Genomic DNA, 22,898 nt, shown 5'->3' on the forward strand with positions numbered 1-22,898 from the left:
ATGATTACCTCACTCGTGAGCCCTGTTCGGTCGCTCCTGAGTTAGAGAGAACAAATTCTAGATGTCGTTTGCAAATAGTGGATATGCCATTAATAACGTTATCGCACGCCTTCAGAAGCATAGCGCTTGAAAACTCAAAACAGCAGCACCATGGCTCGTCAGCAATAACAAAAATTGTTCCGGGATTATGTCAGAAGCGCTTCCGTACTCCACCGGAATGTGGAAGGGCACATGAACAGCTACTACGTCGGCAGAATAACGATGATTATGATAATGGTGATAATGCGTCTGAGATGATTGGCAAATGCCCTTTTTAGGGAAATCCATCAAGGGTCGGGCGGATCATACGATCTTAAATTTTTCAAATTCTGCGAGGGGTTATGGCGTTAATTTGGAAAAAGAGTTATTCTTAATGAATCCTAATTCTAGGCTGAGCAGTGGTACCTCCCCTTCTTCTTTCTTCCCATTGCAAGATAACCAAGTGGGCTCAGTCCCGGTTAACCTTGGTGCCTTTAATTTATTCTTCCCTTTAAAACTATCTCTAAGCGTTTAGCCTATGTAATTAATGCATTATTGTTTTTTTTTCTTTGTGATGCTTCATAATTGGATATATAATTATATCTTTCAAAATGTTCTCATATATTTCTGTTTCTCACTGCGACACCAACAGATGTTGCCGGAGTAGCAGGTACTGCCTCTTGGTGCTGCAGTGTGTTTTTCATTTAGCCATGTCCATCAAATCCAGAGAGCGTTACAATTACACTGGTTCATACATGTTCCAGGTGCATCGCAGCACCAGCTTCCTTCCTGGGGTGCTTGACTGCAAGCCTCGACGTGCCGGAGGGGTAGCAAAGGATCTCCCGTGAGTAAACGCAATCCAAATGCCAGGTCTCCTCCGACCACCTGGTAGCGCCAGCAGATTCGCGCGCCCGCCTCCGTTACGCGCACGTGCAGTTCCCACCGGTCACGGCGACTGATAGTGCGCTTTTCGACTCCAGCTTCTGCGAACAGAGATCCACCTCGTTCCAAACCTTCCTCAAACCGGCCACCGTAATTCACCTGCGAGCGCAAGCAATTACATGAAGCAATACCCGAACAAACATTTCGGGAGCGTATCCTGTTCTTCATTTTACACGAAAACAGCGCAGCAAACCGAATAAGACAAAAATTTGAGAGTTTTGGTTTGGCGGTAGACTTGTAACACTTTGCTTATTAGTGGTTAATATAATAATATCTGGTGTTTAACGTCCCAAAATCACGATATGATTATGAGGGACGCCATAGTGGAGGGCTCCGGAAATTTCGACCGCCTGGGGTTCTTTAACGTGCACCTAAATCTAAGTACACGGGCCTCAAACATTTTCGCCTCCATCGAAAATGCGGCCGCCGCGGCCGGGATTCGATCCCGCGACCTTCGGGTCAGCAGTCGAGCGCCGTAACCACTAGACCACCGTGGCGGGGCATTAGTGGTTACCGTAGAAGTATACGGGAACTACCACGCTGGTGGTGACATCTGATGATGCAGCTGGAGCCCAACATATTGCAGTGGCTTGTATGTTTTGGCAGTAAGATAATCGTTAACTCGCAAAACTCTTTTTTTTTGACGACAGCACTGATTATTTAATGACGACATATTTTTCATTGTATTGCAGTTCGACAAAACGCCATATATGTTCTGCTAGCTTTTGCTATATACTGCCGCCGAAGGCTTTGGTAACCTGGTGTCCGCAAACGCGTCCAGAAGTTTACAGACAAATCAAAACTCTCTAAGCCAATCTTTGCTTTGTCCATTTCCTATGTGTCCCTGTTCGAAAACCATTTGAGATATACGAAACCACCTTATACGGATTAATGGCCAAAATACAGTCCACCAAGCCAGTCTATTGATTGCCGTGCGTAGGGTATAAGGGAGCACTAGCTGCCACTATACGGCCACCGCTGCCGTAGGAAAAGTTCTTAAAGAGCTTATGTGGGCCGGAAGACACGTGTATTAGTGGGTGGCTTGTACACGGAATGCAATTAAATTGGACGGAAGGCTTAACAAATAAAATGTCCACGAAACATGCTGTTTAGTCATCGCAAACATGACATGTCTGATCATTGCAAAGTTTACGTCATATATAACATATTAAGACTTGACTCCCGCAATAGATTACGTGTAGGGCATACTTGCACTGCCATTCAATCTGGTCACTTCGCTGACTGTATGTGAATTGCCGGGAGAACGAAACAGCAAGCCCGTAAACTAGGAACAATAATATCCATGGCAGCCTATTTCTACAAACTCGCTTTCGCAACTTGACGTCAACACTTCCGCAAAGTTTCGAACAAAAATAGCAAGAGGCAGCGGTGAGTATGAGAACACGAGACTTCAGAGACTGCAGCGTTTAATGTCAAACGTTCTAAACATTTCGCATTAATAACAGTTAGAATTGGCTTCGTTAGTATAGTTTTTTTTTGCGACATAGACTTGCCCTTAAGGCATAATAGTTGTTATGTATATTTGTGTTAAATGTGCGCCGTTAGGCCAGTGTTGTGTAAGAAGTGAAGAAGTGTCTTGTGGAATGTGTTGTCATGTATCCACCGGTCATAACTGTTTGTGTCACTGTAGCGAAGACCAGCTTGCAGGAGATGACGGGTGCGTTCGGACTGTAATCCTTGGCATGTCCATATAAGGTGGTATGCATCTGCTTGCATCACATAGTTGCTCTCGTGACAATCAAAAGCGTACACACAGCAATAAGTTCCAACAAAAAGCACTGACATCCGTTACATCCGCATTGCCAGCCATGATAATCACAATATTTTGCGAGTCACTCATGTCGCGAGATCAAGTACATGTCGTACGTGCTAACTAATTCAGAACCAACCTTGTGTCTGCATCGCGGGTCGTTGCCCGGCCCCACCATGCTCCCGCCCCAGTGGGCCGGCAGAGATGCAGCGTCTACGATGCTCAGCAGAACCTCCCTCCAGCCGTCCGCTGAGAAGGACATGAACAGCTGTAATCAGCTTCCTTCCATTGAACTCGGCCAACATTCCCCAACGTGGAAGATGGCTTATACCGGTGTCACACGGTGCACTGCTGATTGCGATTAAGCCTGATCGGGATTAAGTTTCTGTACTGTGATCGGCTAACTTGCGCAGCTTGCGTAAAGAGGCCAATCACGATCATTAAATTGGATCTGGATCAGGCCTGATCGCGATCAAAAGTGTCCGTGTTACACCGGTGCTACTTTCCTTCTTTAAGTGACCTTGAAATATGCAACACAACCGAATGAATCCAACAGATAATTACGCCAGGGAAAGAATAAGGGCCATTAACTGTTGTTTTTAACTGTAGTGTAATAATTAAAGGGACCGACAACTGCTTTTTCTCGACCCATTTTTTTTTTACGCCGCGCCAGAAAGCTCACCCTTCGCAGTGTTTGTAGCTGCAGTCGTTAATCCCAACAGCACGTAGTTATTTTACAAGCAGTATTTTTCGATCTGAAAGGCTCTAAACACGGATGGAGTTTTCCTCCAGCAACGCTGAGAATTCATAGCGATGCCGCCAGCCCTTCTCGCGATTTGTGAAAGCTATCGTTGTTCTGCTTTCACAGGAGTTCCTGTAACTATGCTTAACCACCTTTATTTAGAGCTTTTCAACTATTTTTCAAGATAACAAGCTGTCACAATAAGATGATGTGACATTATACACCTTCCCTGTATCTATACCGCGTTGTGTGCGCATGCGTCCAAGATGCCTGCGCCTGTGTCATGGGTGGCTTGTCCCGGCGTCGCTACTCTCTCGATGCACGAGCCAAGCCAAGTCATCGAAAACGTTACTACGCATATGCGTGACCGCGCCGAGTAGCAGCGCGCATCATTTCTGAGACGAAGTGTAGGTAGCAAAACTATGTCGCTCCAAAATCTTAGCGACCTGGAAACTGCGTGCAAGGTTGCATGAGCACGCTGAAAAGTTGCTCAAGACGCGCTGACGAGCATGGGATCATTACGTCACGCGAAGGCAGCGCCACTTTAATGCATACTACTAACGCAAGCATATATGTACATTTTAATGGAGTAATGCCTTTTAATATAAAGAAACGAACAATATTTCAGTACTAACAAAAAAATCGCCGACCGCGTACACCTATCAACGGTCACGTGGCCGGTTTCATCAGATCGTTCATGTTTTTGCCGCCAGAGGCGCCACAGGTCATTTTTCGCGACTTTCAATTAACAAATAAAAATATAAATCCACCTCTCACGAAAAAGACAGGGTTGGTTTGAGTCAATGCGACGGATAATCTTTCCATCAGTGGAGTCATTTCATTTCATGTTCTGGGCAGTTGTCGGTCCCTTTAAGTCCTAAATTGAAACGAAATAAAATGGACGAAATATCACCCTTTCCGTCAGTGGGATCTCCACCCACAATCTTTGAATTCAGCTCCCACCTACTGAAAGGGTGATTTTTTCGTCCACTTTAATTCATTTCAATTTACGTCATAATTGTTACAGCTACAGTTACAGACAACAGTTAATGTCCGCTATGGTTATCGTGGCCTAATTGTCTGTTGAAAATATTTGGTTGCTTCTGTCATAGAAACGAGCCCCTCGAAAAATTACCCTTGTTTCCTTGAAATATGCAAACGTCTTTACACAGTTTCTTTTCTTTGTGCTTTCTGCACTTGGTGTTATCGTAGCCTTGTTTTATGCAGCAGTACAGAGTAGGTTCAGTAGGTATGATCACTTATCGAAGTTATCATAATATTTGCTGGGGTTTAACGTCCCATACCCACGATATGTTTATGAGGCACGCCGTAGTGGAGGGCTCCGGAAATTTCGACCACCTGGGGTTCAGAAAACGGCTGGTCATCGATGCGTGCTAGCGTTGCTGAGAGCTGTTGTCTTTGGGAGCTGTAGTGAGGACAATGACACAGGACGTGCGCAATGGTCTCCTCGCTGCCACAGCGAGCACAGGCAGCACAGTCTGCCATTCCGATTCGGTAAACAAAGCTGTTCGTGAAAGACACTCAAAGCCACAGGCGGCAGAGCACTGTTGTTTCGGATCGGGATAGTCCGGATAGAATTTGAAGTTGAAAAGAGCAGATAATATTGCACGTGAACCCAGAAGCAAGCGAAAAAATCACCGCCATATCCACGAAGTGAATGATGTTAGAGGAGCTTGCTCGGAGATGATCGGGTAACCCGCGAATGCTCCGTACACATTCCTCTACAATCATATATAGACGTGACAACGTTGTTATATATACATTAGCCCTCTTCGCTTCGGCCTGCGGGGCTCTCACCGCAGAGTGCTGGCGGCGAGCCCGAGCTGCTGCTGCGCTGCGAGCCCGCCGCGCTGCTGCCTTGGCTGGGGTGTTCATGCTGCGGAGCGACAACAATGTTTTCACTGAGTGAGCTCCCGGCGAAGAGAAAGGAAGCGCGCCAAACGCGAGCGCCACACGAGACGCGCGGCCCTGTCTTCACTGAGTGAGCATTCTTGAAATAACCGGAGAGAGCACAGCTGCGCTCATGGCGGGACTAATGAGAACTAGTGTACACGCCGCCGATAACGGACAAGGTGCGAGCATAAGGAGCAAGCTCCTAAAATTATAAGATGTGATAGCTTCGTGCAATGTCCCCAAGAATTCTAAGTTTTTGTGTGAACTTAGTTCATCCGCGAAATATTGTCCTCTCCACCGACGAACTTCCGCCCCCGTGACTGTGCCAAGCGGTACCCGGCGTTGTGGTCTAGTGGTTATGGTGCTCGACTGCTGACCCGAAGGTCGCGGGATGGAATCACGACCGCGGCGGCCGCATTTCGATGGAAGCGAAGCGCAGAAGGCCCGTGTGTTTGTATTTAGGCGCACGTTAAGGAACCCCAGGTGGTCAAAATTTCCGGAGCCCATCACTACAACGTCTCCCGTAATCGTTTCGTGGTTTTGGGACGTAAAACCCCTACAATTATTATTAAACTGTGTTGAGTGTTTTGTACAACGAAGCGTTAATATTCAGAGTTCTAGACAAGGCGTACTTAGCATCCTTCAATCAAATCTTGACGGCATCCACGACTCCGGGTGACAGAGAAAAAAAGTCCAACTCAGCTTTACGTGCTTCAGAGAAAAATAGATTAATATTCAAGAGCAACGCTGGGGTCATTTCAGGGTTTACGCTTGATACGAGTGTCTTGTTTGTGTTTAGAACAAAAAGTGAATGAATCAGAGTACCATATGCGTGTTTAGAAAAAAATGGTCGATGAGCAAGCCTCGTATCTTCTTACTAACGTGAACCTTTCGAACAAGGGCTCACCATTTATTACCACCAAGCAGCTAAGAGCATATAAAACGACAAGCGTTACTCGACCACAAACTGGAGATCACGGACGTTAAAAATGACCTGCGTAAAGGTATTTCACAGGCTTTTGACCACCTTACCAGCCACTCTACTCGTGCATAGAACCGCTAACAACAGCCCGGCAAGTGGCCAAGTGTTGGATTCTCACCTTTACCGTAGACTTCTACTTTGTCCGCTGTTCTCTGGGTCAGGAACGGCCGTATCAATCGCCACAGGATCGGGAAAAAGCTAGGCGCTGCGCCAGCCGATAAGTATGTGGTTCAATCAGCGTGCGTTGCGTAATGCATATATATACACACATACTGTACGGTGAAGACTGAACAAAATGTCAGCTAAACGAGGCTTTTCCTTTATGTCATATATGGGTCATTTTTGAAGGGTAATTGCCGTCAGGATTCGAGAAACATAGCGATGCCGATCTCCCGAATGACTAAAATCTGGACGCCGATTCTGAAATGTAGAGCTTTTGTTCCAAGGTTATGTTTCAACGTATGGCGGCCGCATGTCGTGCTTCACAAAAACAAAATGCTCGAGATCCGTATGGTCGGTGTAACTTACCCAAACAAAGCGTTTTTAATCGCAATCAGCGAGAAAATAATGCGAGTACCTCTTTGCAAAGTTGACGCTCATGAACATACTTATTAAGAAAAAAAAAACATATCGAACGAAGACAGTCATGCGCGGGCCGGGCCATGTGTTTGAGACCCCTGGCATAAACTGTCTGGAATAATAAGCGAAGTATAACCTGTCGCTAACAAACAATAAATATATAAAAAACATGTCGCGCCATCCCTAGGTCACTTATGGCCCTCCTGCAAGTTAAAAACTGTTATATACTATGTATTGAGTAGGTTAAATGCGATGAAATTCGTGAAGCGATGAAATTAATTAATTGAACGAAGTTAGTGATGAAAGTGGATCAAATGATTGCATGTAGGCAGTTGTACCATAGAATTCAGACTAAAACAAAGAAAACTTGTTCGCGACAGGTAGGACAGTTTCGATATATATAACGAAGCATGTAGGTCGCCCACTTGGCCAATTAAAATTATAATTGATCATGAAAGAACGCCTTGTTACAGTTGCGCCTTTACTTTTAAAAACCTTTAATTGTCGCTAGGCGCTTGATTTAATTTTATTCGGACTTAAGGGTACAGCGAAATTTTCGTGCCGTCAATTGAATAACAGAAATCCATCAAAAAATATTTCACCGACTGGAAGGGAACTTACCGTTTATAGCAACACATTTTTCAAGGCATTCAGGGAAGTGGTCCTCCATCACTTGAAACACGTCCGTAATTGCCTTGACGACTGCGCTGCCGAACAAACAAACAAAAAAAAATACCGCTTGGCAGTACAACTTCTCTCCATTTAAATTGCCTCTTTGGGTGTTTTACGAATTCCCTGCTATCAGACCCATAACCAGGAATTTTTTTTTCGAAGACCGGAGGCCCACTTTCTGAATTCCTTGACTATTTGAGAAAAACACCTAATTTTATTATTCATTTTTGGTAAAACACCCTCCCCCCTCCTCTCCTGACTACAGACCTGCCTGCTATACAGCTGAAAAGTGTGTTAAAATGGATGTATTGGACTGCACAGGAAAAGTATGGGATTCTAAAAACGAGACAAAAGAATAATTTTATCTGTTAGTAAACAGATCAAAATTAAGTTTATCAAAATAGCAAGCAAGAAATGCTCCTTTTTCTACTTTAGTGATGATAAATTGCTCAGGATTTCCTGGCAGCAAACGTGTACCTGCCTAATACGAAATATTACGACCGAGCGTAGCAAGAATGAACCTGAACCATGCCGCACGCAAATCTCGCACAAGAACATGTGTGGCGGGGACTTACCCTGCCAGCTGTAGACGTTGCGTATGCTAAAATTCTCGAAGTCGACCACCATGTAATGTGTCTCTACTTCATGACCTGTCTGAGAATAAAACAACGATCTGATGAAGGCAGAAGACAAATTACCTTTTTAAAAAAAAAGATGCAGATGGCATATCTTTTACCAGCGCTACTGGTCTCAGATGTGCGATGTATCCGGTATCTAGCCGATGTATCTGTCACACAGATACATAATGTGTCTGGTATCTCACACACACGCACGCACGCACGCGTTTGCGCCAGTCCTCATTGTCTTGCATGTGTAATCATGGGAACCGCAATTGAACTTTGCAGCCAGATATCTCGGAGCATGGACATTCTAGAATTCTGCCAATTGAAACCGTGCAGAAACACAACAGCCTTTAACTTTTCAATACAAACACGTCCGCTTACTGCAGTCACTATAACGGTATTTATTCAATCTTTTTTAGTTGGGTGACTGGCAGCAATAATTATAATCTCACTTCGTGTGTCCCTGGATACATAACTTGTCTGCAGAGGTGGTCTTCATGGACCTACCAGAGCTGAATACCGAGAAAAGCATGAATGTTAATTTAGATCACCCTGTATAATTTTACACTCGAATGAAAATATGATGCTCATCAATTTTTTACTACCCTCCGGTTACTCGGCCAATACTTAAAGGAGCCAACCCATTGTTCAAGCAACCAAATACTCTGAACCCTTTGAATATCTTTAAGGCTTTTGAAGAAACATCTGTAAATTGCCATAACCCTGCCTTTTACATCTTTATTTTGATCCGCCATTTCCTCGCCCCCGTAAAACGACAGTCACCTATCAAATTGTTCTTTAGAACCCTCTGTCTCCCTTTCTTTGATTTGACGCCGGACACATGGACTGCACCGCTCACCTCTTTTGACGACGATCTCTTCAATGACTCCAGGTACTCCAGCTGGTAGACGCAGTGACGTTGTACGACCTCAGGCGTCAACGCCGCAAGGAACGCTGCACCCCAAGAATACGAAGCAAGCATTTAGAAGGACTTCCCGAAGAGAAAGTACAGAACTGATTAGCAGTACACGTCACTGAAAATTGTAAGAAAAACAATAGGGCGTTCCCGGATCTGTGCAGATCATTCGTTCAGAACGTGTTTTGACATGGGTCAGCGAACTCTTCTGTTAACCGTGTTATTGCCTGACCAGGTGTTCCGTCGAACAATGTTGTGTTATGTGAGCTATGTTAAAGATATATGTGCTTGTTACGCGCATTTTTACGAGTACTTGTTGCAACCAACGTGCAGGAAATGAGAATTGAATGTCGTAACTTGTGAGGCCTAGTTGGAATTGAGCTTGCAGAGCACAAGATATAAAGAAACGGGTGCATCAAAGCAAGATGGCGTTTCTATAGTGTTTCATTCGCCCTGTAGCGTCGACTGCGGCGTTGGCCTAGTTGAATGTTGGCCTTGTTGGCATAGTTGAGATGCATGTCTCATAATGTGAGACATTAACGCGACGCCTGATGCGATATTGAGCCCAGTAAATTCTGCACTGTACTGTATGGTATCGGTTGAAGTAAGCCTACGCTGTTGTGCCGGAATAGTTTACCTTCGAGAAGACGAATACTCAAGGTTGTGGCATTTCTGTTGACTAAATGTGTTTTCAGCGCACTTCGCTTTACTTTCACATTGTCACACGTCGCCGTATTATCACAATCTGCAATATGAAGACGTTTTCAACCTTTATATGTGCCCCTGTGAGTTTATATATGGCAAGGCATATGTTATTCAACCTGGAATACCAAAGCTCACCTTTTACGTTGATGCCTGCTGAGGCTATCCACATTGGGCGGCCATCTTTACATGGATGCAGGATCGCGCCGGGAAAGTTTTCCTTCACGATCTGAACTTGACGAGAAACATTTAAGAACGTTTGTTCCTGTTGCAGCTTCTTTGTGAAAAAGTTCATCTGACGCAGCGCGAAGCGACTTGGTCGGAAATAAATGACAATAAATCATTATCCGTGGCCAGTTCATAGCAATGCCAACAGCGCCAACATTTCTAAGCAGCGCTGATTTTCGCAGCCGCAGGAAATTATACTCGATCTGAAGTTAAATATTGAACGGCTAGCGTCTCCTCGGCAGCGACAAGGAAACGATTGAATTTGCGGTTTCTTAGTCAAATGGCACCGAAATAAGAACGTCTATGTCAATTCACAACGTCTAATGGACTAAGTGGTGTACGAGGTTCAAAATTTCGCTGGTCACTGCAAGCCATGACGGCTACGTAACTATCTTAAAAGTATGAATTTCTCTAAGTATTGCTAAAGGGAAGGTCAAGCGAAACAATAAATTATTTTAGCCTGATAAATTATACTCTGAAAATTCTAGTGCTGTTAATTTCATGATCATGTGTTCATTAATAGAATAGAAAATCAATGTCAAACGTTTCACTTTTATATTTACTGCCCAAGCCCCTGATGGTGACGTCCCCGATTTAAAAGTGTTCTTTTTTTCATATTTCGGCCACATATGCTCAACGAAATCTCCTATTTACTTCACTTATACCGATTATGAACTACGTAGGCCTCAGAATACGCCATCAAAATCTATGACGTCATGGCTACTGTTGCGGGAACATTAACGTGGCGTCGCCACCCACATTTTCTTTTTGGGTGTTTTTCTCGCTTCCCAAGCGTCGTCTCGCAGCAAGCATGGTATTTTCGGTATCGCCAAAGAGTAATTTACTAATGCGAGATTAAGCATTTTTCTTTTTAGTGGCCCTTTAAACATTTGGAAACCTTTTCAGTGATGCGTAAATCGTAAGCTCGACAGTTACCGGTACGAATTCATGCTTATTTTTTATCACCATAGACGTCAGGCCTACTTATCTATTATACGACACTACGAGGTTGGAAATCATACCTGTGGAACCTGGTAGCTTTCCAGCATGTCGTCTACACCGTTTTCCTTTCGCCACTCGATATCCTGCGTACCGGTCAAGAAGGAAAGAAAGGAAGTGCCACCTTAACTATCCGCAAATGCTGTAGTGGTTATAGTGCTTACAGTGGTTATAGTGATTATAGTGCCATATTGTGTTTCTACAGAATTGCTACTCACATGACGGTACATGCTCTCAGCCCGGCCCAAATCGAAATCCCGCGCTGCATTTCGGGATACCGACCATGCGCGACAGAAAAGTAATTATATTTGGCGTGTGAATGAATTATTTGTTCAAATTTGACCGGCACATTTGTTATTAGGACGCGAGTTAAGAGCGTGGGGTAAAAATCCGTATATTATTTAGTCGATTTTCCCGGTCGCGCTACATGCACTTTTTGTGATCAGTGCCATAGTTTTGCACACTTCTGATTTCTCCTGGCGTAGTCTACATTGGATTGTCATCGCGGCTAGTGTAACGAGCCTGTTTTTTCTGTATGTTTTTTTGCTAAAATGGTCAACATCGTACGTTTCCCATGTTGTGCCTGCACTCTTTGAAGGATTCCAGTCTTACTGATCATCATTTTCGATCGAATATTGTAACGCGAGTGCCACGCTGTCATCGGCACATCAGCACTCAACATGATGGCTGCCACTACGGTGCACACGCACCCTATGCATTCAACCACGACGCCAACGATGCGACAAGATAAGACCACATCTTCTGAAACATTTCTGACGGTATATTTCCGTACCCGCAGCTCCAGAAGAGCGCTTAGAATAGGATAATCTCTAAAGAAGATCACAGATCGTTTGGCATACTATTGCTTGGCACGCCGTTGCTTGGCATACTATTCGTGAAGGCTGCCAGCGAATGGAAAACGAAAATTTGCGAACGGAGAGCACTAGCAGCGGCCCACTGTTTTTTTGTCTATTTTACAGACGAAAAATGCTGGTCACTATATGGGCTTTTCCTTGCAAATCAGCGAATGTAGTCTTGGGTTGTAATGCTGCACTTACTAATTCAGCTCTGTTTGTATGGTACCAAATGCGCGTGATTTTAATTTGCACAATTGGGTAATTGGTCTGCTTTGCTATCCCTCCACTCTCATCGCCCTTCGTAGCTTTCAAGATCCGGAGGGCAAAACTCAGCGGATGTTTCTTTAATACTATTTATTTTGCTGAATCAGTTTGTACGAATGCATCGCCCACATCGGTATTGCCTTCCTTGTTTAGGTTGTCGGGATTTTATTACCAAATCGCAAATGACAAATTGTTCCACATACGCGTTCTAAAAAAAAAGTCATATGCCAAGCGGCCGTGACAGCTGGACAAACGAACCATAATGGCGTCCACCTGACCATACAACATAGCCCGTGTCCGATTCTAAACTACAAAGCAATTGCAGATTTTGACGAGGGGTCTATGCTTGCAGCTGCGCAAGCGGTGCTGGTGACTCGTATGGTTTTCAGCATACCACGGTCACAGGCTTTTGTTGCCTTGATGCCCATTAGGTCATTCGTTATATTAACAAATATAATATCTAAGTTTTAATTAAAAGTACCAGGACGTATTGCACGCCATGTATGATTAACATTCTTGATAGTTTCTCACAGCTTTATAAAACAATATAGTGATATGCCAAAAGAGGTATAGTAGAGTAAATGTTTTCCAAACAACTTAGCCACTTGTGACTTGAACGCCTGCCTTACTATATTCGTCAAATAACAACTTCGTAACGAGAAAAAAAAATACGCAATATCAGATTGTAAAACATGCTTTTGGAGCCAGATACATATCGTTCAGTGACACATTAAACGCCTGTTCCATGTATCGCTTTCAAGCGCTAACGGCGCGGTCTCCATAAGTTTTTTTTCCCGGAATGCAAGAAAGCTTGGGATATCTGATAGCTTCGTTATTGAGTTAAGTGAAATTAAGTGCACTAACCAAATATTTCTTGTGTTTTATTGCAGAGATATTCTTCTTCGGGAGGTCACCATGTTCACTGTGACAGTCTGTTTGTTGCTGTTGCGGTAAATGAGTTATTATCCGGGTGAACCAGGTTTTTTAAAGCTAGTACTCGTCGTTTAATTATCTTTTGTAAAAGTAAAGAGTGACATTGTTCGCTTAAGCAAACGCTGCCCCAGCCGTCGTGTCGTGCATGTGACACACTGGAGTCAAAGGTGCTAATAAATTGCGGCAGCGAAATTCTACTCTCACCTATACTTGCTATAATGAAACAGAATTGTAAACTATAGCTCAGTACACTGTTATTTCTTTCGCATAAGCCCGTTCAACCGATTTATTACACTATCTAGCACCGACATGGTGGTTTAGAGAATGGCGTTGCGCTGCGAAACGTCAGGAGGGCGTGGTTTCGACTCCCGGCCTCGACGGCAATATTTCCTTGGGGGCGGGATAAGAAAAAAAAATGAATACCTGTGACATGTAGGTTCACTATGCATAGTATAGAAGCAAAAGAAAGCACCAACTTGACCGAGAATTATTGTTTTGGAATAGTTTAGATATACAAGTGCACGTTAAAAAACCGCATGTAGTCAGAATTAATCTGCTGTCACTCACTGCGCCATTACTCACAATGATATCTTCGCTTTGACATGCAAAACCACGCATTTTCTTTAAATTTTGTACTATTTCGTAACAACCAAATAGTATTTGCACCTCGTACCACTCACCCCGTAACCAGCGGAGCAGGGAGGCGTCCGTGTCCGAGGGTCTCTTGATGTCTGACACTGCATCGCGGAACTGCGTGACCAATCGCGTAGTCTGCTGAGAATCTTGGCATTTGGCGAATCTGTGCGTAGTGCGTTTGCTCATTCCAAATACAGTTGAAACTCGATTGTACGAATTCATGACTGCAGTCTGATTGTTTCGTTAAATTGGGAAGTTCGTAAAATCGGGAAAGGGGCTTGTCGGTCCTTAAAACTCTAAAATTGTAACGTAGCGACTCCCGAAAGCTATCGTGGCATTTTATTTGCCACTAACAAACCCCTGCGCGTATGTAAAGTGCGCGAGGGCAGCCCGTACTCGGAACATCTTGTGCCCGGGCGATACAGGTGATGTAAACGGTCACGTGAAGCTATGACAAGCAACTGATGTGCAAATTCAGGGAGAACGAACGCTGTGTTTATGCCAGCAGGCAGAGCAAGGAAGTTCTGATATGCCGACCAGTACCATCTGACGCATGAATTTTCTATATAACGAAAGGAACTACCATGTTCCTGTGCTAAGAGAATTTACAGGGGTGACAAACCATTTACCGCCTTTAACGCCACTTGGTACATAAAAGCACTAACGACCGTTATGGTCATTGTTCCTTGCATGGGCGCGGCGTGCAGCCTAGTGAAAACTAGGGTCATGACTAGGGCTATAGCCTAGATGTTTTAACGGGATAGCCTTATAGCGCACTCCCTTAGGAAAATTCGTATGCGTCAAAATTACGAAGAAATTACTCAATTTTCTTGCTCATTTATTTCCGGAAAGGCTTCGTTAAGTGGGGTTAAGTGCCATGATAACTGCCGGGCAATAAAAGTTTTTTCGTTAGATCGGGAAATTCGTAAAACCGGCTTTCGTTAGATCGAGTTTTGTCTGTAATTTACCCGCCGCGGTGGCCTTGTTGTTCTGATACTAGACTGCTGTTCCGAAGGTCGCGGGATCGAATACCGGCCGCGGCAGCCGCATTTCGGTGGAGGCGAATTGCTAGAGGTTCGTGTACCTATATTTAGGTGCACGTTAAAGAAACCGAGGTCGTCCAAATTTCTGGAGCCCCCCACGACGGCGTCTCTCCTAATCATATCGTGGTCTTGGGACGTAAAACCCCAACAATGAAAAGAAAAGTTGATTGAAAATAATTTATCCTGATTTGCGCAAGTGTGTACAACATTGTGCGTTCTACAACCTATTCTGCAAATACGTTCTGTCATTTTGCTCACTGGGTAAAGGTCTTTAGGCGTGTGCATGGAAGCTAGAACTTCACCAGGAATACACACACACACACACACACACACACACACACACACACACACACACACACACACACACACACACACACACACGCACACGCACACAGGCAAGCACACGCACGCTCGGTACTCTATCTGATCAACGCACACAGTGTTGCTCTAAAACCATCTCTATGTGATTGACACACGGAATATTGCACTTTCAGACAACTACCTGATCCAAAGCGACCTGCTGACGGGAGTTTAGGCCACCCAGGTATCCGGTCATATCCGCGCTGTGGCAACCAACCGACTACCAGCGTCTGTTGGTCGCCTTGGCTGTAGAAACGACGTCACGTCGTTGATGACGTCAGGCCATCGGGGGAAACATTAACGACGTCAAAGAGCGAGAGGCGCTCTCCACCTGACAACCGAACACACAGGTGTCGCCTGAGAATTTTGTTTGTTTTAACTTCATAAATTCTTACATATTTTGTTAGCCTTCGCCTTTTTTTCAAATAATTAGATTGTCATGTCGTTTTGAGTTCACTCATAGGACATCTACTCGTGAACCTATTAAGATTGCTATTTTTGAATAAACAGATAAAGAGTCACATGTCTGGCCGATGGAACCAAGGCATTCAGATATACGAGCACTTCTTTAATTATTCGAAATGCGTAACCTACCGGCTCTGTTTCTATGAGCGGCTAAACCAGCGGACAGCGATTCTCGTTCAAAATGTATAAAGCTAACCCGAGTTTAACAGAGAAGCACAAGCGACGCTTTAGTATTTCATTGCTCGTCAACGTCACATTTACTTTTTTTTGTTTCTGTCACAGGTCAAACAGATGCGCTGTTTCCTCTCTCTCTCTCTCTCTCACACACACAAACACACACACACGCACACCAGTATTTTTCAGCAGTGCACATATTATACAACCGCGACTAGACGCAGTTGCTGCTTGTACCAGACAGCTATATACTAGGAAAAACGCGCATACCATGTGGTTTGTATTTTTTTAATTTTTCAAACAAAAATCTTCGTCTAACTGGGGTGCCTCTTGTTCAATTAACAGTGCGATCCGGGTACTTTCAGTTCGAGCACAGCGCGAACTGCCACCTGTAAGCGGCAGATGTCAGCGTGACATGTGTCCCTGACCAGAAAGCAGTGGGCTCCAATCGTTGACAGAACTTTCGCGCAGGGCCGATGGCGAATATGGCTTGAAGGCGCGATAAAGACCGAAATCTGCCAAATTTCTTTCGATGGCAGCATGGGAACTCTCTTGGGGAAAATATAGTATACGCTGTGAGGCTTTGTATTTCACTGTGCTCTGAAATTTGTAACGCTTCATCGGCACATATTATATATATTTTTTATTCTGTCATTGTCGTCGTTATCATCATCATCATCATAATCATCATCTTGATAATAATCTAGGCGAGCGGTTAGGAGAGTCTAAGAGAGGCGCTAAAACCGATCTGATTTCACTGCCTGCAAGAGGGAAACGCATGGGGTCACTAAATAACAACCAACTCAGCGTATCCGCTCTGATAACAACTTTTTCCAACATTTTTTGCTGATTATTCCCATCCCAACATCCTCATGTGTTTATTACTACAATGGAACATCGTTATAACGAAGTTGTGTCGGAACCATAAATTAGTTCATTGTATTCGATATTCGTTATAACTGTTCTAACAAATCTGCTCTAACAAATCGGCACTCTGGTTTGTGCAGCAATTCTAGATACAAGAATGCATTATTCTATAGGCTTCAAATCCGCTACAAACGAGGTAATCCTTACCTGTCTCCTTGTGGTTGCGCTTGCCTTTCTTCAACGCTGGACAAGTGGCGCCACCCATCGCCGTCACATGGGCTTCCAAAGTTTGCCCGTTCTGTTCATACGGTGGCGCAACCAGTCAAATTGCTAATGTGCTTTTTATGCGCTGGCTTGCCGAAATTTCCGCAACTTTATCAGCGCTACGCCCTGTGTTCTTTCTGAGTCTTCGTGCAAGTAGCGCTTTTTTCATCGCGAAATTTATCAAACTATTGAATAAGAATGTGGTTGGGAATTGCCTTTCGTGTTTTCAGCCTCGCGCGAACCAAATATTTCTTCCTTACAGTCGATATCACGGCGGCTGTCATGGTTTCAGTTTCGTTGTAAAGAGAATGTCACCGAAATGAAGCGTGACCAATCATAATTGGTACTTAGTTCGCTATAACCCATAATTCGCTATATCAGTGTTCGTTATAACGAGATTCAGCTGTATCACGTTTTCTGTACGGAAGTAAATAGTGCGGAAGGAACGAACGCAGCGACACAGAATGTGACAAATCAGCACTGCGCAAGCTCGCAAGAGTCATGCATATTTATTTTTGTATTCTGAGTTGCCACATAGTATAGGTATTTGTTTCACCCATTCTCAACTTTGTTTGTTTGTTTGTTTTTGTTTGTTTGTTTGTTTGTTTGTTTGTTTGTTTGTTTGTTTGTTTGTTTGTTTGTTTGTTTGTTTGTTTGTTTGTTTGTTTGTTTGTTTGTTTGTTTGTTTGTTTGTTTGTTTGTTTGTTTGAGCCATGAGTAAGCGTACGCGTTCGTCCAGAAGCGCATGAACCGCATTCGCCATTTTTTTGTTTATGTTTTTACGTGAGGTAAAGTGAGGTTTACGCGTTGATGCAGCACCTGGCTGCGTCTCACTTGTGACAAAAAGTTCTAACGAAATTTGTCACAGGAATTGTCACACTGGGTATCAAGAAAAACAATGTCATTGAGTACAAACACAAAGTTACGTGCTTCAGTCGAGAAGCGCGGAAAATATGAACACTGTGTTAATACATGTACGTATAACATATACACATAAAAGATACATAAACACACACTTCTAATTAACCAGGAATAACCAGGAATACACACAGAAGCACAGTTTTGTAGGCCGAATACTAAGGTAGATATACAGAATATAACTCATAACAACTCGACAACATAACAGACTTAGGTGGTAGAGGTTTCCGACACTTTGCAGACTAAAATAACTAAGTTGCGAAGGAAAGTGGGGCGTGGGAGTGCATTCCGAACAGGGCAGCGATGCAATCGTAATGCTTTCACCCCCTCCCAGACCAGCGCGTTCACAGAGCAAGTGATCCGCATAGCTTCACGATTTTCTAATGACTTTGGAAGATATAGGCCGTCCACTACAGGAACAACAAGACAGACTTAATTAGGCAAGTCTGAAGCAGAAGTGGTACACGCAAATCGTTTTTTTTTTTAAAGCCAATTTCGCTTAGATCAAGCACAAACAACACTATCGCTAATCTAAGCACCCGCCTCACAGACTTAGAAAATCATTGCCAAAATCTTCTAGCTCTCCGAACAGAAGTAGTCGCCCTTAACTCTAAAACAGGCCAACTAACCCATCGCATGTGTGATATTGAAGAGCGCCTTGACGACCTCGAGAACCGTTCCCGACGCAACAACTTGATATTCTACGGTTTTCCTGACACCAACCCGAAGGAAACATACGCTCAATCGGAACAAATAATCATTAACCACTGTCTTAAAAGCTTTGGTCTTACAGTCGGGACTCAAGATATAGAGCGCGCGCATCGTCTAGGACGTTACAGCACTAACCGGAAACGACCCATTATCGTTAAGCTTTCATCTTTCAAAACTAAAGAATCTATCCTTTCGAACGGCCCAAAACTAAAAGGCACAAACCTCAGCATTGGCGAAGACTTCACGCGTCCAGTTCGAACTGCACGAAAACAACTTGTTACCTTTGCTAGGAGCAAATCTGTGCCATTTTCATTACGCTTCAAAACCCTGCACATTGGAGAACAGCGATATATCTTTGACAGTGTGGCAGGAATTGTCAGAGCCGTATCGTAGGGATTATGTCGCCGTCAGCAAGCACGCCATCAGCCCCGTACAAACGCAAGAGCAAACCTTTCATTTTCTGTACTTTACACTAACATACGTAGTTTTCTTCCCAAGCGCGTGCTCCTGTCTAATCAAATGCAATCGTCCGGCAGTAGTATACTGATACTAACAGAAACATGGCTCAGTGACGACATTTTAGATACAGAAGTATACTGGCCGATTTGCCAAATTTTAACGTCTTTCGTCACGACCGCAAAAACGCACGTGGCGGAGGCGTACTCATTGCCACTAAAAAAGAACTATCATGCTCTCTAATCAACACATCTTCGCCACTAGAATCACTATGGGTAATATGCCGTGCCCCCCCCCCCCCCCCCGAAGCAATAATACTTGGCGTATGCTATAGGCCCCCTCGAACTGATCCAGATTTCGCCCGCAAACTTAACGAAATATTATCTCAGCTTTCAAATAAACACCCTAACGCACATATTCTGCTTTATGGGGATTTCAACTTTCCCACCATTAATTGGCTCAATCAGACTTCACCAACTTCAGGAAATACTGAAGCAAGGGAATTTGTCGATGTTTGCCTCAACTTTAACCTTATCCAACAGGTAACCAAACCAACGCGCGTCACTAGTGAATCCTCAAACATTTTAGACCTAATACTAACAAATAGCCCCGAAAGCTTAAAATCTATTGCATACCTACGCGAAATCAGCGATCACAAAGTCATTCATACCACATTTAACTTCACCCCAAAAACACGCCCCATCTTCCGCAAAACAATTCGCTTATATGATAAGGGTAACTATGAAATAATTAATCATGAATTAAGAGATTTCCTGCCGTATTTCGAATTCAATCTCGGTTCCTGTTTCATTTCATTTCATTTCATTTTATTACCTTAAAAGCCCAACATGGGCATTACATAAGGGGTGGGTTTACATATGTTCATTATACAATAATTAGAATAACATGTGTATAAGCATTATTAAACACGGTATGAGTAATATGGGTACATGATTCTGCAATGTATACAAGCAGCCCGAATGATGAAAATGACATCCAGTAGTTTTATTCTGCAAAATGATCGGATATTTTTTGTATGAATGTGGGTGCGCTGGTTAGGGCGGCGATTTCGTGGGGCAGGCCGTTCCAATCTGTGGCTGTGCGGAAAAAGAAAGAACCTGAAAAAGTGGCAGTATGAGTACGGGGGCGGCCCACTTGGTTTATGTGCCGAGTTCGATGTGACGTTCGGCCAGCGGGAATAATGTACGGTGGTTGATTAAGCGAACAATGATAGAACTTATGAAAAAGAGATAGGGATGATACACGGCGACGAGTAGCAAGTGTTGGTAGTCCTAATTCATTTCGCAAAGCCGACACGCTGACATGATATGAATATTGAGAATGTATGAACCTTGTAGCACGGTTTTGTACAGATTCGAGAGCGTTGATTAAATATGTTTGGTGGGGGCTCCATACTGCGCATGCGTATTCGAGCTTAGGGCGAATTATGGTTTGGTAGGCTAGTAATTTTACATGCTTTGGAGCTTGTTTTAGGTGGCGTTTAAAGAAACCGAGTGCCTTATTAGAAGATGAGATGACGTTAGTAATATGTGCGTTCCAAGACAAATCATTAGTTATGGTAACACCAAGATATTTGTAAGAGGGCGCAGCTTCTAATGGTATGTTATTGATTGCGTATGAATAAGCCAGAGGGTTACGTCGGCGGGAGAAGGTCACAACTTTGCATTTATTTGGGTTTAGTGTCACTAGCCAGCAATCACACCATTGTTGCAGACGGTTAATATTTTCCTGAAGAGAATTTTGGTGAGATGTGTTATTAATTGTTTTGTAAATGACACAATCATCCGCAAACATGCGAATATTACAGGTTACATGAGCAGGCAGATCATTAATATATATTAAGAAGAGAAGAGGCCCGAGAACAGATCCTTGTGGAACTCCGGAAGTTACTTGCAGGGAATCAGATGAGCTGTTGTTAATAAAGACAAACTGTGAGCGATTATTAAGGAATGCTTCGATCCATCGTAAGATGTCGGGGTGTACATTAGCCAAAGACAGTTTTAGTAGCAATCGTTGATGTGGTACCTTATCGAATGCTTTCGCGAAGTCTAAAAATATAGCGTCTGTCTGTAGGTTAGTATCTAGATTAGTGTGAAGATCATGTAGAAATGTTGCTAATTGGGTTTCGCAGGAAAACCCTTTCCGAAATCCATGCTGTGAAGGATGAAAAAAGTTATTAGAGTCTAAGAATTTCATGATTTCTGTATAAATGACATGTTCCATGATTTTGCAGGGTACGCTTGTTAATGAGATGGGGCGATAGTTAAGTGGGGAGTTCTTATTTCCTGATTTATAGATTGGAACAACCTTTCCCAACGTCCAATCATGGGGTTCTCTCAATGACAGCTGGCTAATGCTTAAGGACAAGATAACTGACTTGACTAATAAATTCATTACCATGGTGAGCTTTATTGCCAATAAAAATAAACCATGGTTTTCCAAAAGCTTGAAAACACTCGAAAATAAAAAAAGCGCCTCTTCCGAGCTGCGAAATATGATGGAAATGCATGCGCATGGGACAAGTACTATGCTGCGGAAGATGCTTATTATGCTGCAATTAGAAAAGCGAAACAGACATTCTATCACAATGATTTATCTAAAATTCTAAAATCTAACCCTAGAAAATTCTGGGAAGTCATAAACCCGCAACTAACACAGGACATCACACTTACAAACGATAAAGGTGAAGATGTAAGCGACGCTGATTGTGTCGATACCTTTAACATCGCGTTCTCATCCGTGTTCACTAAAGAAGCCAACGTACCGCTTCCTACGCCACCTACTATGACATTACCAGTGATGGCCCCTGTTGCATTTTCCGTTGGTGGCATTTCATCACTCATTGACAAAATAAAACTTTCATCATCGGCTGGCGTAGACGATATTAACTCCAAATTGTTAAAAAATACTAAAGAAATTATTGCAGTGTACTTTTCGATGCTGTTCTCACTGTCACTCGAAACAGGAATTTTACCAGACGACTGGAAGGAGGGAAAGGTCATTCCAGTCCACAAATCAGGTAACAGACAGTCCCCCCTAAATTATCGACCCATTTCCCTAACAAGCGTCCCTTGCAAAATCATGGAACATGTCATATACTCTCACATAATGCACTTCCTTGACACTAACAAATTTTTTTCATTTCTCCCAGCACGGATTTCGTAAATCATTATCTTGTGAAACCCAACTTGCTATATTTGTTCATGATCTACATTCTAACCTCGACTGTCACTTTCAGACCGATGCAATCTTTCTCGACTTCGCAAAAGCCTTCGATAAAGTGCCACATAAACGCCTACTACTAAAACTTCCCCAGTTGAACCTGCACCCGAACATTCTTGCATGGATCACTCAATTTCTTAAAAACCGCTCCCAGTTTGTCTCAATTAAAAATACCCGCTCTAGCTCCCTCCCAGTAACATCCGGCGTCCCCCAAGGATCTGTACTCGCACCCCTCTTGTTCCTAATATACATTAATGACCTTCCCGCCCATGTATCTTCCCATATCCGTTTATTTGCCGACGACTGCGTCATCTACCGCACAGTTACTAACATTTCTGATCAAGCTGCACTCCAACAGGATCTTAACCTCGTGCAACAGTGGTGCGATCTTTGGTTAATGAAGCTTAATCCCACTAAATGCAAACTCGTTTCATTTCAACGCCAGCGTAATCCTTTATCATCCTCATACCTAATTTCTAATTCCACTATTGAACATGTTCAATCATATAAATACCTAGGCGTCACCTTATCATCCGACCTTTCCTGGAACGCACACATCAACAACATCATATCATCCGCGAACAGATCCCTCGGTTTCCTAAAGCGTCATTTGCGTCAC

At 43.5% G+C, this 22,898-nt stretch overlaps 1 protein-coding gene across 1 annotated transcript in view; it reads right to left on the minus strand.

Moving 5' to 3' along the window:
* The window catches only part of LOC119397613 (uncharacterized), a 124,568-nt gene that overhangs the window by 35,443 nt on the left and 66,227 nt on the right, over positions 1-22,898 (minus strand). Inside the window, exons 25-29 of the mRNA XM_049416613.1 lie at positions 13,823-13,941; positions 9,103-9,197; positions 8,196-8,274; positions 2,871-2,980; positions 774-1,059 (exon numbers count right to left, since the gene is read on the minus strand). Coding sequence (XP_049272570.1) covers positions 774-1,059; positions 2,871-2,980; positions 8,196-8,274; positions 9,103-9,197; positions 13,823-13,941 — 689 coding nt within the window. The remainder of the gene's footprint in view (positions 1-773; positions 1,060-2,870; positions 2,981-8,195; positions 8,275-9,102; positions 9,198-13,822; positions 13,942-22,898) is intronic.

Source organism: Rhipicephalus sanguineus, chromosome 6 (genome assembly GCF_013339695.2).
Source record: "Rhipicephalus sanguineus isolate Rsan-2018 chromosome 6, BIME_Rsan_1.4, whole genome shotgun sequence".
Lineage (NCBI taxonomy): Eukaryota > Metazoa > Arthropoda > Arachnida > Ixodida > Ixodidae > Rhipicephalus > Rhipicephalus sanguineus.